The sequence below is a fragment of the Hippoglossus hippoglossus genome, chromosome 3 (assembly GCF_009819705.1).
Source record: "Hippoglossus hippoglossus isolate fHipHip1 chromosome 3, fHipHip1.pri, whole genome shotgun sequence".
In the NCBI taxonomy this organism is placed as follows: domain Eukaryota; kingdom Metazoa; phylum Chordata; class Actinopteri; order Pleuronectiformes; family Pleuronectidae; genus Hippoglossus; species Hippoglossus hippoglossus.
The window spans coordinates 18471682-18490514 of NC_047153.1; the positions used below are offsets into that span (position 1 = coordinate 18471682).

At 40.1% G+C, this 18833-nt stretch overlaps 1 protein-coding gene across 6 annotated transcripts in view; it reads right to left on the reverse strand.

Moving 5' to 3' along the window:
* Positions 1-17152, reverse strand: part of LOC117759394 (frizzled-3-like) — a 30651-nt gene extending 13499 nt beyond the window's left edge. The window contains exons 1-2 of one of the 6 annotated variants that reach the window (XM_034581486.1): positions 16949-17152; positions 15166-16003 (exon numbers count right to left, since the gene is read on the reverse strand). In XM_034581486.1, the coding sequence (XP_034437377.1) occupies positions 15166-15561 (396 nt within the window). In that variant the 5' untranslated portion in view covers positions 15562-16003; positions 16949-17152. The other 5 variants (XM_034581487.1, XM_034581481.1, XM_034581485.1 and 2 more) reach the window with 5 other exon arrangements.
* Between the last annotated feature and the right edge of the window lie 1681 nt (positions 17153-18833).

Consider the following 18833-nt stretch of genomic DNA (forward strand, 5'->3'; position numbering starts at 1 on the left):
GCTGCCTTTAGGCAAAACCCACAGTGGTAGACAGCACTTACTCTAATAGACTAAAACTCAGACCAACATTACATCATTAAAAAGAAAAAATACTGGAACAAAACCAGTGTCATTCAGAAATTATAAAAGGAGGTCATTATGCAGACCACATGCCACCAAAATGCTATCCATCATGCAGGGCTCCAAATCTCCCCCACATTGGTTCAAAATGAATGGTGGTGGGTTGATCCAAGTCAAACATTTTGGCACCGTTTGAGACGAACATTTCAACATTCACAAATTCAGCTTTCATAAGCAATCATGAGTTCAGTTTAAGTTCTGTTGTATCAACTGCGGTGCCAGGAAACCTGGCCTATAATGAATTATGCCATTCTTATAGTATAACGGGAGGGTGCTTCCCTTTTATTATCAAGTCATGCTCTTTGAATCAAGCATTTAATAATTACTATTATTTAAATCTATTACTAAAACTTTTAGAAGAAAAACACTGTATTTAGAAAAAAAAGGACATTTTAACAATAATGGACACCCAGAGATTGACAGGAGCACCCTCTCCTCCCTGCTGTCTTTATAGCGACAATCAAACTAAACCCATTCCATTTAACTAATAGCTACTCAGCATAATATCAGATTGCCTAAAAGACAGATAAATGCCCTGATAAGACTAAACCACCGAAACATCAGCAGGTTAACAATCAGTGTGCGATGGAAATCAAATCAAAGGTTTATTTGAGTTTGAGAGTGTGTTTTGGACAGGTCGTTCAGCATAAGAAGCACGGTGGGGTTTTTGACACAGAGGAAAATGAGAAAAAAGGCCCCTGACTGGTCCACCTCTTGTTCAATGGAGGGATTAAGTTTCTTTCTTTTTACTCCTTCTCTCCAAAGAAACCCAGAAGCGGGAGAGAGAAGGGGGAAAAAAACTTAAGTAGAAAAAAATAAATAATCAACAAAGAAAAACAGAAAGAAAGAAAGCAGCATAAGATTAACAGTCACGTAATGCAAGCAATTATACTTTTGGCAGACAAGCGGTAAGATGCCAATAACTGCTATACAGTTGGTAGCGAAGAGAGAGAGCAGTGCACGCAACAGGAAAAGTACAGGGGGGGGTTGTGTGTGAGAACTTTTTGCACTAGTTTGTGAAGCTTTTCTGATGCGTTGTCGCTCACATGTCCAGTTTAGTCCGTGTTTGGGATGACAACCAATATCATCATGGTGACAACAAGACAGAGCACCTATGCACAAAACATGAACTCTGGTCCAGCACATTAATAAAGTACTTATATAGATGATAAATAATCAGACGTTACATGGGTTTGTTCGATTTCTCTATGTATTTTTTTAAATGGTAAGCAACTTAAGACTTTAATAAACTGTTAAAAGTTCTGCCCACAGTGTTACCGAAACCGGCTGAACCACAACCCATGTTGACGGTAGTGTAAACACCCTGAGAGTCGAATAGCCCGGAGCAACTTCCTTCCTTGTGGAGGTTGCATGCATCTTGATTCAGATCCAAAAGAAGAAAATAACATGACTTATGAGTTCTTGGACATGTCTAATATCTTTCAGCAGTCTGTTTATCCAGTGAGTTGTAAGTGCATGTGGGTCCGGGGGCTTAGAACGTTTGTAGAAAATCCAGTTAGCCAACTCTGCAGAAACTCATACACATTGTCAAGTGCAGGAGGAGGAGCAGGAGAAGGGAGGGAGGGAAAAAAAACAGTGGAGTGGAATGGAGAAAAGAGTGGCGGTTTCCCGGTGGATTAGGGAGTCAAATGGATTGTAAGAAGTGTTTAAGGAGTGTGAGAACCTGAGACAGTCTCACACACACACACACACACACACACACACACACACACACACACACACACACACACACACACACACACACACACACACACACACACACACACACACACACACACACACACACACACACACAGAGAGAGAGAGAAAATGTCACCAGCTTTGTATTGTGGTCAGCTCAAGGTGACAGGCTGTTGGGTCTAAGCCTCCAAAGATACAGCTCCTCCAACGGGGCGAGTTGACTTCAAAAAGGTTCTTTCCCCAAAATGCATAATTATCAAATACATTATAGTTTATCTAGTCCTGTACTTCTAAAAGTAGATGAACTGTCTTTGGCTTCCAAACAGCTTCATTGACTTTATGTTGGTGTGATTCTGACTGTTAAGTGCTCTTTAAAGCGCTTTCAGTGCAACTTTATGTAATGACCACTCAGAGAGCAACGGAATTCTCTGAACAGCTATACAACCTAATGGCAATTTTACAACATAAAAAGAGAGGACCAAAAGCAAATTTATAACATTTATTAAAATTAGTAAATTCCTGTCTAGTAATAAATGGATATTCTCTCAATGGATTTTTGATCGGACATTTCTGTGCACTCATTGTTACATAATAAAATCAGTTATCTCGGTTTCCTGCACCTTTCTCTGACTGAGGAGGAGTTTCGATGGGGAACATCAGGCTTTTTTCAACCCCACAGTCTATCTCTTCCTCATCTCTGTCTCACCATAACTCACTTTCACTATCAGTAAGTCAGGCCCTGTAGCACAAATGCTGTCAGACCAAATCAGCTCTACCTCCGTCAGCTTGCTACACGTAACATCCCTGCAACATCCGCGCCTCGATCTAAATCCTAAAATTTTCCATCTTTCTGGAGAAACTGTAATGTTGTGACTCTCTACTGCCGTTCAAACCCCTTTTCTCCTCTTTCAACTAAAACTATACATAGCCATACATTATAGCCAGTTACATTGTCTCTATCTCTCTACAATGTAAGAGAAGTACATCAGTTCATTTCACAACCCCTCAGCAATTATATGCTCCCTCTATCTCCCTGTCTTTGCACCAGCACACCGCAATTTCTAAATCCTCTATGCACACCACTGTTTACTTACTGCTGCCTCGCCACCTCTACTTGTTACATTTAATCTTATATAGCATTTTCTAGTTTCCTGCTCAATAATGCACACATGTTCCGTGATAAATTCACACCTCAACATATGTGCACACGCGCACACGCACACACACACACACACCCTGCCTCCTCTCACACGTTTGTGAGAGAGACAGGCGTTGGCCATGAACAGATGAACTGAACAGACCACGATGTTCTCCTGCTTAATCTCTGAAAGGACAGTTAAGAAAGGGGCACCCTTCTCCCACACTCTCTCCCTCTTTCATTCATTTGTTCGTTTATCCGTGTCCATGCATCGTTCAGTCGGGAGGACCGGACAAAGCCGTTAATGGCATTCCCCTTCACGTTCACTTCCCCTCCTCCTCTCCTCCTATCTTCTTTCTCCTGTATTCATCTCTTGTTTTCCTCGCCTCCCATTTACTGGCAATTATTCTGACATGCACTTGTCCTCCTCTTCTCCTTTTTCTTATTCCAGCATCAGCATTCATTGGCATTCCCTACTCTTTTATCAGGTTATTTCATATTCGACAAATAAAAAGCAACACATTCTACGTACTCTGTCTTTCATGTTTTCTTCTTCATGTCCTAAATACACAACACACAAAAAATGCACAATTTCTTCACTTAACTCAACTCACTGATTTCTTATCAGTGATGCAAATATCTATTTCATCTCACCATTTTCTAATTTATTTACTAGCATTAATTACTCTTGCAGACTATCAACATGCATCTTATCTTTTCATTTGACAAAACTCTAAATCCTTTTTTCTCTTTCTCCAACATCCATGATTTTATAGCTTTCTTACAGAATTTAAGCCTAAAAATCTTTGATAAAATTTGACTGAAAAAAGAACAACACTTAAACAGATATTTTTCTTAGAATCAGTGTAAAACTGTCCAATTAACTGCTCATATGAACCACATTGACAGTTTCTGTATCAAAATTGACATTGAATTATTGATGAAGATGATTCAAAGGCAAGTATGTTCATCCAATCAGGGGTAGGAAGGGTTAATATTATCCAAGTACCGAAGAGAACTGTGAATAATTTTCAACAAATTATATGCTATTATGTCTGCCTTTGCCAGACAACAATAAAAGGTAAGATTGACTTGTCCTGCATTCCTGATGTCTTAACTTCCTACGTCAATAATGGACACTGCCTCTCACTGATGAGGGTGGAACGATTCTATATTTTCTTTTAACTGCACCATGTTTCTTCATGAATACACAGCTTAGATTGCCAACATCACAGATTGCAGACTTCCACTGACAATTTCAACCCAAAACAAATAACACTTGAGAGTAATGTGTAGTATTTTCCAACTAAATTACTTAGAGTATGAATTGCCAATTTCCTTGCTTGTATTAGCAGTCCTTTCCCTCCTCCTCTCCTAGGTTTAGTCCAAAGCATGCACTCATCATCCAATTTCCCCTCCCCTGCCAGTCTGTCTCCCTCCATTCCTCCCCTTCCTTCTCTGCCTATTTAACTACCATGGCAACAGGTGATGTGGAGGCTCTCATAGGACTATGTCTCACGGAGGATAACATGCATGTGCGCAGACACACACAGACACATTGAGGTAGGACTTAAACAGTGAAGAGTAGAGCAAACAAGCTCACACAAGGAGTGCAGAGACAAAGTGTGAAAGTGGGAATAAAAGAAACCAAGAGGCATAGGAGAAAGACTCAAATGAAATGATAGAGATGTAGATGGGAAGCCAAGAATGTGACAATGGTGTTGAATCAGATAGCACCCACACACTTGCTAGCACCATGCAAGCCACCTGTGCATATCCATCTGCTCAACGCCTATACGCTCTTTAAGAATGAAAAAATAATACACCATTTCTGGCACTTCAACCAATCATTCCCACTCAATCAACTATAAAATCAATTATTTTATAATATAATTTTTTTAATAAAACTGGTTTATGTTCATTGCCTATGCCGTTTGTCTACTGTGTACCATATGACGTCTCTGTCCACGGTAAATAAAACTAATGGTGATCAAAGAGTGGATGCATCAGACAGTGCATGTACCGACTGGATTCGAGGTGAAATGTGCATACATCACTGACAGATTCTGGAAGTTGGACAGGAGGTTGGCAGACGTAGCTGGGTGAGTCACAGAGTGAGTAGGAGGCTGGAGCTGGGGTAGTGCATCCAAAGAGTTGGAGCAGATAGGAAATGGATGTACACAAGGAGACGAGCAACTCACTGCCTGGCAACCAGTGAATTTGTTAATAAAAATGTTGCTCCATCCATTATTTGGAACTGGTTCAGTTTAAAAAATGTTTTGCATATAAACAGAATTCAACTAGTTGGTGGTACTGGTGATTGTGGAAGCTGCAATACAAGTAACCTTATTTTCTGAAATCAAAATGAAAGATGTCTCAAAGGTGAGTGAGTCAAATGAGTCAAAAGGTTTGAAGGTAGTCTACCTGTCTCAGCTTGCACTTATTTTACCCGTTTAAAAATCCTTGTGCTTTTTTGCATTTATATGGGAGCTATTTTAGTAAAGTGGAAAGGTGCATGTGGCTCGATAAGTGTACAATTAGTAGCACTAGAGCTCTTAATGCTGACGCTGTTCCTGATCTGCAGTATGCTGAAAATGTTCTTTCTGCCTTTTGTTGAGTGGCTTTGCGTGAGAAGGGGATCAATGGTGTGTGTGTGTGTGCATGTGTACGTTAGTGTGGAGTTGGGCTTAGCAGTGAGGGTTAAACATCTCCCTCTCTCACCAGACGCACGCGCACGCGCACACGCACACGCACACGCACACACACACACACACATCCCCCCCCCCCCCAGGCTGGGTCATGGGTTCAGATTAAGACCATAAGACATGGATAACCTATATTTATGTGTCGTATCAGAGCCGAACACTGCAGGGCTCTGTGCCAAATGAACGGTTAGATCACAGTACAAAAACCACAGAATCCATAATATTCATCACACAGATTCAGGGAGGGGTCAAAGGAGGGATACAGAGCTGGCCAGGTGACAGATTAATCGGATCGAGAATTACAGAGAATTCTCGATTCTGATTGGCTGGAAGATGTGGACTAACTTTTAGTAACTGGAGTTCTATGAAATGTGTTTGATTGCATTTTCCAAATAATGTTCTTGTATTAAACTGTTAAGTAGTATAAAATCATCCGTATCAGTGTTGAGGCACGAGTCTTCAAAAATAGGACTTAATTCAGACTTGTGACCGAGTCCTGGACTAAAGAACCAGAACACTGGTTAATACACATTAATTTGTGTAGATATGGACATCCAAATTAATCGGTGGTGGAAAGAGGAAAGAGAGGGCTTTTAAAATAACGTATTATTTCTTACTTACACATTGCTCCTACCAAATATTTAAAAATCATTTTTATAGAATTCTTAATTGAATATCTTTTACAATTTGTTCAAACAAATTAAGGAATTTCAATTTGTCAGATAATTGCGTGGTGTTTTGCCCTATTTGATTTTTATTACTTCAGCAATGAACGTGTAAATTGGCAAAATAACACACAGTTGATATTGTAAGCAATGCTTACAGACCTTGCAGTTCTGGTCCTATGCTGACAATATAATTGAAATTAAAAGTTAGAAAAGGAGGAAATGGTAGAACATAAGTATATTTCCTTTTTTCATGTGATCTGATGCCGTTACATTGGCAACATAATGGCAATGCCTACACACTGAAAATATTATAAGGTTAGGGAAAAAAATGGCCTACACCACTATTTCATACAGTTGTAATGGAACCCAGTGTTATATTTACAGTGGGCTACAGGGCAGTATTTGAACAATGAAAAGTCTCTTGAATCTTTCCTCAAATCTCTCTTTAGTGAGCATTGTGAGGCTGGATAAGCAGTAGTGGCAGCTATGCTGATGGGAACGGCCTGCCAAAAAACAGCACCAGGCAGTGCCTTTGTTCTGTGCATAAATAAATGATTGCTTTATTTGGGCTAGCAGTCTCAATAGACTCCGTCAGAATGAGCAGGATAATCAAGAGTTCAGCAGAAAAAAAGGAACTTTAAAACTGAATGAGGACCTGTCTGTCTCCGCCACATAGAATAGGGTAAGCCTCTTCAGATGCACTGAACAGCGTGAACGCACACACATGCACACACACACACACACACACACATCCACACACAGCACAACCAAGCAATTACACACTCACAAAAACACACCTCTATAAAACCTAATTCTCTCTTTCGTATTCACACACAGACGGAAAAAAAACAGACCACACTTACACACAATAACCCCCGAACTCTTCAGACTTGGCACAGACACGTTCTCTGTTGTGGGGACCCGGTGGCCTCAGGGTGGCCCTTCTTAGAAAGAGGAGTCTTATTTTGAAGGACAGGACCCCATGTCGGGAGAAACACAAACACTGGAGACAGTAGGGTCTGAAAAACTTTACACAACCTGTCACCTTGTCAGTATTTCCCTCTGTATAGTCACTGACATTCAGTCTTTGCTCTCTTGCCCTCTTTGTCCTTCCTGTTTTTTAGTACCGACCACGGTTCAATCTATCAACTCTCACAACTCAAATAGCAGTTTGACGAACATTCAATCAAATTTTCTCAGTACCATAATAAGATGAGCGGCAATGGTAAATACTTTCCGAGGTGGTGGGACACAAAGGTGGGATATGAAATATTCTTAAATGTCTTTTCAGATTTAACTGCCTGCCTATCATCATATTACATTACATTGTTTCCTCCGCCACGGAGGGTCTGTTCTGCTACCGACCGTTAATTTGATTGTTTGTTTGTCAGCAGGTTTACGGAATACTGAGCGTATTTCCAAAAAACTTGGAAGGATGAGACGGACCAAGAAAGAACCCATTACAGCTGGAACTGTTAGGTTTCTCTATAAATTGTAAGGTCTTAACCTTAATATGTTATGATTTGGCGCTTAAAATTGAACTGAAAACCTTTTATTTTAGTTCATTCTTTTTTTGCCATGGATTTTGTGAAGCACTTTGTAACCTTGTTTAGATATTGGCTATACAAATAAAGTTATATTATTATTACATTTTAGGGTAGATCTGGATTTCTCCTCTTTCTTTAACATTGTGACATAGGGTGTTTTTTGACATTTTTCACTATTTTCCCAGGGAGAAATTCATGGAGCTTGATGAAAAGGCATACATATCTACGGGACTGTTATTTATGAGTGTTTACAATTTAGATTTTTTTTCAACAAAGGCTTGTGATCCTCAATAGTTCACATGACTGCAGTAATGTATCTGCATAATATAGCCAAGAAAAGGAAATAAAATAATAATATGCAAATCTTGAAAGGAAATTTTAAGAGCAGATTAAGTTTCAGGCTCCCTGAAGTGACAACTCCCACTGTGAGCCTTTTCTAAAATGAGATTTTTTTTTCTCCCCACCAATAACCAACTATTACTGAAAAACCTTTTTTGATCAAAAGGGCTTTCAACTGTCGATAATTTCAGTTGAGTATCATTTTCTTCTAATTTACTATATTAGCATCACATTACTGTCAAATTGCCACTTGAATGTGTAACCAGAGCCGTGCTAAATGAAGGGTGAATGCCTGACTGTGTTTACATGCACTTAAGTGGTGAAGTTACTGCCAGCTTTCTGCAGTACTTTAATGTATATGAAGAAAACCCTGGTTCCATTACTCAAGGTAAGAGTTTAACGGAAACACAGTGAATAGCGCTTTCTGTTGAGGAAACTGCTTGGATGGTAGAATGAAAGAAAACACAATTACATGTAGCAGTGGATCCATGATAATTCTACACTCACTATAAAATAAATACATCTAAATTAGCTGGTTTCCATGGAAGAACGGGAGACTGTAAATGTCAGGCACATGCACACAGTAAGAAAACCTGTTCAACCTATTTGGAGAGCCTGCTCCGTTAGTCTGAATCCTTCATTAGCAAAAGAGAGAAAAAAGAACTCCTTAAGCTGCAATACACTTCATGACCACGTTGCTTTAAAAAGGGGATTCCGAATCTGAAATGTAATGACCACACAGGTGAATGTGTATTTGAATTTTCATGAATTTTATGCCCAAATTCGATTTCTCCAATTACCTGGTTTTGTGCTGTGCATGTAAATATAGTGACTGACAGCTCTAGATTCATTCGAGCAGAGCTAGGGTTGCTGTCTATTTGCTTTACAAACACTGTGCTCTATTGTGCCCCAAACCTAAGCCAACAAAGTCTTTCACTCTTTATTAGACCAGGGGCTTTCTAACCGCTTTCACTCAGCATCCAAACAACAAAGATTCTGTCAGAGTTGTCCAGAAAAACTCAATGAGGTATAATGAAAGCAAAGAGTACTCGGGAAGTATTCTTTCAGACCGGGTTTCCCAAACTTTTCAGGCTTCGACCCCCAAAATAACGGTACCAGGGACTTAGGACCCCCATTACCACAAAGGATTGTGATTTGAGTAAGTTAAGTAATTCCCTTTGTGCGCATGTTGTTATGTACCCTATGATGTTCTAAATTAACCTGCTGCAACCTCAGAGGTCATGTGGGAAAATCACAAGGTTGATGAAATTACATTTAAATTGCATGTTTTTTCTTAAATTAAACTACTTTTTTTTAAATCTTGAATAACAATAACAATTCTGGCTAAAATATGCTATTCTTAATTAGTTGAGTTATATTTGATTTATGGAAATCATTTTATGAGCTTTATTTTCAGCTCCCTGATCCAGATCCACACAATTTAATTGGTTCTTCCCTGACCCATACCACATCCTTCCACCAAGTTTCATGGTAATCCGCCCAGTAGTATTTGTGTAATCTTGCTTAAAACCAAACATAAGAACCAACAAACAACAAACAACAAACAGGTGTGAAAAAACAACCTCCTTGCTTAGGGAACTGAAGTCTTAGCAACTCTCTGCTCTCTGACATTGCAAGCTTCACATACAGCAAAACTCTTGTATTGTAAAGCCAGTAAGAGAATATATGCTGTTTTTATACAACAAAAAGAAATTCTAAAATGAAGAATTTTTGTTTTTTTAACTGATTTGTAAGGATGTAAAACCAGCCTCTCTAGTTTTATCATTTCTGTCTCAATTATTGAAATAACTGAATTAAATGTATGTGACATCAGGAGGAATCACAAAGATATCCAGTTAATGACTGTTAATGGCAAAGAATTCCCTCTATCTCACTTTAATTACACCAAAAGGAGGAAGACAACGATCTACCTAATGAATGAGGAAAGTCCCTGACCGAGCAGACATCTGGGTTCCAGAGGCCTCAGGCATGGCAACACTCGCATGATGCGTGCCAATTCATTTATTTTCAGCCATGACAGAGTGGCTGGTATTGTTTTCACCTTTTGTGTGTGTGCGTGTGTGTATGTGCGCTCAAGGCAAAATGTGGTCCTGAAGACACATATTGTTGCAGTAACTATCACAGAGGTGGTCTTGAGTTCTTTAGCAGGAGTTTTTTTTGTGTTTACTTGCCTGTGGACAGATAACGTGCAACATACCAAACTAAACTCTTAACACAAGACACCACATTATCTAAACACAGAGACATTTTTAAAAATGTATAATATACAGTATAATATATAATTAACAGTCGATTACATGTCAAGCATTTTCCTCAAAACTTACTGACAGTCAAAGGGAAGCATTATGTTTTATGTAATTCTAATATTATATATAAGATAAAGAGTAGAATATGTAATTTGAGGAAACATTTTTCTTTTACAAAAATGTAATTGTGCTTTTAAAGGGGGAAAACCTCTTGTAGCATTATGTTCATGCCATGTGATCAATTTCCATCTCTTAGTGAAGACACACAATCCCGATGATGTCATGCATCTAAATCTCTGTGTCTAACATAGACCTCAACTATGTCACAACCTGCAGCACATCCTCTGGGAACCATAACACGCAGTGGCAGCTGGACAGCACAGGCATATGGCCTTAGTCTGATGTCCTAAGTAACATGCAGTCACAAAAGCATTTAAACATGCAGACACACACAGAAAAACAATATTCCCAAGTAAATCATTACACCATTTAAACACTCTCCTATTTGAAAGACATTTCCACTTCCCCTCTTATGTTTCATACTGTCTCACCCTCTTCGCTCAGGTTTAATTGACTATTATGGCAGATGGGGTGGAGGTTGGTCTATGGGAATCAATGTCTTCATTGTGGAACTGAGAGAGAGATTAGCAGTTAGTTAGCAGTAGTGAGAGATGACAGCTGGCACCGTTAACCTCTCCTGTCACTCTCCCTCTCTAAACACACACACACACACACACACACACACACACACACACACACACACACACACACACACACACACACACACACACACACACACACACACACACACACACACACACACACACACACACACACACACACACACACACACACACACACACACACACAATGAGTATTCAGTCAGTCCTTAGCCCAACTCAGCAATTACAAAAAAGAAAAAAAAGATCTATACATGAAACCTGTCACTCAAACATTGAATAAACGAGGCCTCACATGTTAATCATTTCAAACACTTGAGGATATTCCATTTTTGGCTTAGCTTGGAATCTAAAAGGAAGAAGGAGAAAGGCAATATTTCCAGTGTCAGTCAAGACTGAGGATTCACCAAGGTCATATCACCACAATAGAGGATTTTTTTCAACCCAGGGCTTGAATGTGTCTCAACCTATGATTGAAAGACGAATCACAACAACATGTTAGCATCATGACTAGAAGGATCAATCTACTACGGGAGAAAGACAAGAGAGCTTTGCCACTGAGGCAGAGCAAATATTCATCGTGTGATATGACCTAAAAACAACAGCTGCCGACAATGGCTCCAGTTCAGTTAAGGAATCTGCAATACGACAGGCCAGTCTGGCAGCAGTTGTTTTTTACAACGAGTAAAACACACAAACAGAAAAACTAATTGATGTTTCTGAATCCCTCATCATCTCCACTGTCCCTTTCTGAAAAACGTCTGTACTTGAAAAGCCATACTACATTGTAGGGCATATTATAAATTAGATCTGGCTTCAGAGGCCTCATCTTTATAGATAAAAAGCCTCTGAGTGTAAGCAAGGATTTTAGCTTTAATGTTGTAAAACTAAGCAAACACTAATGTTGATGGACAGACTAACGAAAATCAGGAACTCTCAAACAAATGTCACAAATTTTCTATACAAATCCATTTGGATTTCACCAAACCACAATAAAAATAGAATAGCACTCAGTATAGTGCACACCTCCACCAAGGCCCAACGCTTGATTTAAATCCAACTGTACCAAATTGATCAGTCCCCTAAATATGCCGGAGCTTTTTCATCAAGATCTCTCTATCGATTCTTTAGAAATTCATAAAAATGTCAACAACAAAAAACACCCTATCTTGCAATGTTAAAAAAAGTATAAAACATTCCTTGATCCGCCTCCTGTTCCGCATTCCACACCAAAATGACTGGGTTCTTCCCTGAAGCATACCACATCCTTCCACCAAGCTCCGTGGAAAACTGTTCAGTTGTGTTTGTGTCATCTTGCTTACAAACAAACATGCAAATCATCCATCAAACAAATGGACAGGGGTGAAAACATTCTTTATATGGACACGTAGGAATATGCAGAATTAACTAGAAATAGTTTTTTTCTGCTGGAAATCATTTAAATATCCCATTTCCCATTGATAGTTTTCTACTGCAACATGCAACGGAAATATTAGTTTTAATTAAATGTGGATATTCTATATTATCTAAACATGACAATACAACAACCTTGTAGATGTTAATTACTAAAGCACGACGTGAAAGAAAATGTGGAATCCTTACAAAAAACACGAGATTTTTTTAGACCAGTAACAGATTCGCTTGAACACTCATACCAAGATGTGGATGCATGTCTCGGTTGCTCTGTACACACACACAAGTTGGTATTATGCAGCCAGTGTCCCATGAGATATATTATTACATTTCCACCAGGGTTCCCACCAGGACTTCCATGCCTGGTCAAAGCAGACCAGAGCAGGAACACTAACGGGGCTCATGTTGCTACACAACCATCTTCAGAAAGCTGTCTCTTCCATGACTGGAGGGATGGAGGGTGTCAGTTACTTCTTATTCTGGGTCAAATCAAGTTCAACAACAGATGCCTCTCACAATCCCTGACACAGCGTGTTTTGACATGACATTGGGGAATTGACTTGATTTAAACATTTGCATGGTCCTTAATGTGCCGAGTGAATCCTATAACAATAGGGTTGTCAGCACCTTAGAAAACCCACTGAGCAGATTCAAAATGCGTTGCTCTCTATTCGAAATATAGCTGTTGAACTGTTAAAGCTGCATCTTCATCCACTATTCTCTAAAGGGAGCAAAAAAGGAGGATCTGACACTTGTGATCTTGACAGTCTCCTGCACTGCAAAATGTTGAAAAACCTGTTCTGTGATTAAATATTCATGTAACAGCACATCAAATTTAGGCATGATCTTTTGACTGATTCATCTAACATGGGAAAACATTAACATTTAACTCAAAATAAAAATCTTTCAAGATTAAACACGCAAAGTGCACAGGGAGCGGTGGCCTTGTCAAAATTCATCTGCTTTTCAACAGGGGTAATATAATATGCCAACTACGAACAGCTGGGGGCAGATTTATTTCATTGGATATTTGCTATCCTTCTGTGTTCCTTCAAACCATCAACACAGTTGCATGGTAGCCAAAACATGGCTCACGCTATGCCAGCCTGTACTGTATGTGTAGTGGGACGGACATCTACAGACATTTGAATGGATGAAGACACAGATAGATGTGTTAAAATAAAAGGTCCGGATATTGAATTATCTCAACCTGACTTGGCCTCTAAAACAGGCTGGGTCTTGCCTGTAGGGATCTTGTCTCTCTGTTTATTCTTTGTTTGAAAAGAAATTATCTTCTTTTACAGATCCGAAATTACTAGGTAGCCCTACAGTAGTTTAATCAAACGAACACACCCAAACGTGTCCAGATCCCATAGACAGTACTGACAAACACTTAACTGCAAACAGGTAATTACGTTTCATTATTGAGCAACACCTTGCTCTGCGCACTCCCTCCCTATCTGGGGAGTAACAAAGGAGTAGGAAAAAGAGGTAACATGATAAAGATGGATAGTTTGTGTCAGTACTGCACTCAGACTGTGTGCAACACTGCATTTTCCCCCTTCTTTTCCTTAAAACCAATGCTTTGGAATTATCAGTCACACAAGCACCTCATTGTAATTTATATTTTTCTGAAACTGCTGCTTCTCAGATGGCAACTTCTGTCTTATCAGCTACTGTTCACATTCAATAAAAACTCATGAGTGTGTGAGTGAGTCCATACATTCATCTTTGTCTACATGAGCAGTAACGTGTGCTGAGAAGATGGAGCTGTAACGTGAGGAGGCTACACTGACTGTCACCTTTTTCTCGGGTGTTTCACTGCTCCTGTCAACTCTTTGATATTCCACGCCTATGTGAAAAGCCCCTTCACAACAAGCGTGCTTCCATGTAGACAATTTGTTCTGGAATCTTAAAAAAAAAAAACATTGTGTGAGATTCATTTGTATCTGTGCAAACCTTTGCTGTATTCTGAGGATAAAGGATATGGGTAATTTGTAGGTTGATAGGGTGTAGTGTGTTATGCTTGCGGGGGATGTAATAAAATACACTCAAATTACAAACCTGCTTTGATCCAGTACATTAAAATCACTAATCTGCCTGAGGTGGATTTAGTTATGAGATATATATATATATATATATATATATATATATATATATATATATATATATATATATATATATATATATATATATATATATATAGAGTTTAATATCTTTTGACCTTAGGCCACAATATTTTTTATTTAAATTTGTCAATGAATTTAACATGTCAGATACGATGGTTTCTGAGCTACACTCGTCTCTGACATGGTCTGTTTACACTGTATGTGAGCTTCTTTTGTCCTCAGCAGGTGTGACACTACAATGTGAAACAGCAGGCAGTCGCTTTGTGTATGTTTCTTTTTGTCACCAAGACAAAGAAATATGTACATTTGCAGTAAATGGTAAATTTATATTCTGCTTCAATGTGTATGTTTTATGAGCACTGTGTAATCTTAGAAGCAGCTATCAAATTTCCCCATGTGCTGTGATACTGATACATGCAGCATGCACTGCCTGAATGACACACACACAAACAACCTACCTCCATGGCCAGAGCGGCCGTCTGCTGGTCATAGTGGTTCAGTAGATTGGGCATGAAGGTGGTGTTGTAAGGCAGATCCTGGCACATTCTCAGCTTGATGGGCTCACAGCTGAACTCACTGTGGCTCTCTACAGACTCCATGTGAATGGACAGAGCGGGTGTAACCAGGGAGAGGAGTAGTAGGACCATAGAGATGAGGGGGAAAGACAAACAGACAGATTCTCGCTGTCTGCAGTAGACTGTTGTCGTTTGGGAAAACCAGTCTTTCACACATCCTCTTCCAACTTGCGTCTTAATGTCCGACATTTCTCCACGGTAGCTCATACTGGTGACTTCCTCATCCCCCAGAAGGTCACTGGATGACATGCTGAATTTATTTCTAAAGTTCCTTAACATGAGAAGCAGTTTAGTCCGCAGAGGAGGTGGGTACACTCGGGAAATAGACCCCCAGCATCACATGCGGCAGAGTATAAATTCATCTGTAGGCCATGGATGAATTTAAATATTTCAAAATGTTAGTTATTTCTCAGTCAAAAATAACATGATGCCTCTCCATTTCCTGGTGCTCCCACAGTCAAACACAGATTCCTTTTGTTCCATCCCCAAACTGGGAGCATGTCCCTGGAATAACAGATGTCTGCTGGGGCTCTCTGTTGAGTGTCTCTTCCTTTCCTCACTCTTGCTGTTTCAAGTAATATTTTGAAGAATCACCTGAGATCCAGAGTCCACATCCATATGTCACCATCCTCCACAGGAGCTTGTTGATTCCTCTGCAAGTCCCAAAATGCTGCCTTTCCACATGCAGTTGCCACACTGGATTGGATTCATCAAGCAGGTCCTGCAGGTTTAGAAAAGAAGACACAAAGCCTGATGGTCAAAACAAGCAGAGAGAGAGAGAGATGGTTTGCATGGAGTAAAGTTGCACTGTATCAGGTTTGGTCTCTGATCTGCCACACCCTTGTTCCTACACGAGTCAGGATTAAAACACCTGGTGAGAGGTCTCTGAAACAACGTGGCAGACTGTTTGAGAGTCTAAAAAAAAGGCGCAGTGTCACATTATCTCCACGTCTTCACCGCCTGCAGACTAATGAAGACACGTTCAAAGCAAACCACGACAACTAGCGCCTGTTTGAAGAGGCGGACGCTGCACCTGCGGAGGACCGGACACTCCCCCGCTCTCATGTTTGTGTGAGGTTGGCCGGGCAACAGTCGCGCTGCCCCGCGATGTTTCACACTCCAGGGCTCGGTGTCTTTACGGTTCACTTCGCAGAACTAACTTCAGGGAGGAATAAAAGCTCGGCGAATAAAACATGGCGGTTCAAATAAACAAATGCAGGCGCTCTGTTATTAAGTTTGAACTTACACCTGCGTCAAAAGGCTCAGTCGACCATTACGCGCGAGCTACCCTGGTAGCAAGTTAGCTAGCGTTAACGTTACCGATAACGGATATCGATAATAAAAGGAACACGGTCAATGTAAACGTCCCCACTGCTGTTTCCTGTTCGGCCAGGAGCAGCTTTTAAAGCACAAACCTTTCAAATGTGGGCGTCCTCGCTGCACCGAGGACAGAACCACACACGGTGACAAGCCGGGGGGGGGGGATCACCGCGGAGAGAGCGTATCAATCCTGGGGAGCTGAGAGTGTGTGTCACCGCAGCGTCTTCAGCCCCGCAGCGCGCTGTTCGTGCACATGATCCAGAGTCTGACTGGCTTTCCCCCGAAAATGGACGATATGAACGAATCGCACACTTCCTCTGTGACCTCCCATGTGTGAACAGCTCACCTGGTTTAAAGGGCAGCGGGCGGTTGGGGCGCTGCTCCGCCGGCTCCGCTCACTGCAGCACCGCGCTGCCGCTCCTCGGTTTGCAGCTGGTTCCCTGCAGCGTGCAGACCACACATCGTGACCGCGGATTCAGCGTGGCCGCGCAGACACGCGACAAAACGGTCCCCAGTGGACGTGTTGCATGGACTGTGTGCACCACAGTATTAACACACACAGATACTGGGGGTTTTGTGTGCAAGAAAAAAATGTGCACGTTGTGTATTTAATCTTAATAAAGACAGAATTTTAATTATGATCTGCAATTTGCTGTTTTGTGGACAACACAAAGCTTCAGCAGCAATGCAGGCTGTGTATGTTTGTGTTTTTCATATTTCTCCCTGCTTTAAGGGCCTGATTCGAAGGGGGGTTATTTATGAATAATAATATTGATGCATCCACCTTTGTTTGACATTCAGATGTGCTCTACCGTGTTAATGCATTAAATGGCGCGCATGTGACTACAGTGCATTTATGTGTACTTCAATCCTCTATGGCTCCAGAGCCAGCAGGGGTTCATGCATCATTCTCAAGGTCACATAAAAGCCATTTTGTGGGTTAAATGGGATCCAGCCTGGGATGCACAAATCACACAACAGCGTGTGAAGAAGCACTACACTCAACAAAGATAGTGGAAACAGAAGGGCTGGAGATACTAACTCACTCATGGTGCTCAGTGGAGGGACAGTTTTCCTTTAACAAGATAAAAAACACATAAATGCATTTGCTGCTTCAAAACCATAAAACAAAATCACGAAATGAACAATAAAGACCCCCATTAGTTTTTAAAAAGCAATGTTCAATCAACATCACAAAATACACGGTTTGAGAGTCTACAGCTTCACTGAATAAAGGAGAAAGATTAGTAACGGTTTAGGTAACAATTTACCTTGTTTTGAAACAAACAATAGAACCAGCAAAGGTTTTGGATTATCCATTTAACCACTATAAGTATTTCACAAATGTAATCACTCAAATTATGAAAATGTTTAAGAAATTATGAACATTCCCTGTTGACCGTATATCAACAGTGCATCAATATATAGTATGCACTGAACATATAAAGTAATTACTGAATTTTTATTATGTTCTAGATCCATTAAATTCAATGACAGATTTACAGTAGAGAGAGGGAGACAGTCGAGCAAAGGTTCAGTCTTCAATTCCATTTATTTCAAGAAAATAACACAAGCTCAGGGATAGTGTATGTCATAATGATACCATTTGCTAAATAAATGATTTGATTATATTAAGATCATTGTGGAAAAAAAAAAATATTAGGGTAAAATTATAAATTAATTACATTCTCTAAACCTTAGCAATGGGACATCTATTATTTCCATAACAATGTCCAAGAGCCAAATGAAAATGCACTTAACAAAATGATAATACATTCATTGAATATCATGTCACATGACTTGAGATCACTTCATTCCTCCCGATATAATAATAAATTTGAAATATCCTAAGACATCATATTCATCCTGTGATTTCAAATTGAACCTTCATTATTTTTTAGTGTGACATCATTGCAATGCCGACTGAAACAGCCACAAAGACATGTTGTGATGATATCACTCGACACTATGTCAATATTTATCCCTTACAGCCTCAGGATTAGTGCTTCGTGCTATGATTCCCTTCCACACGATTGAGCACGGCATTAGATTAACCGTTTCATGGCTGATCTGATCTGATCCTCTCTGTCGTTGGGTTGTGGGTGGGTGGGTAGGGGGGTGTGGGCTGAGGCTGCTGGCCCACATACTGGTTAAACCTCTTAAAATGACCCCACTTGACATTAAACCCACAACATATACTGTGCAGAGGCGCTCAGTCCATAAACATCTAA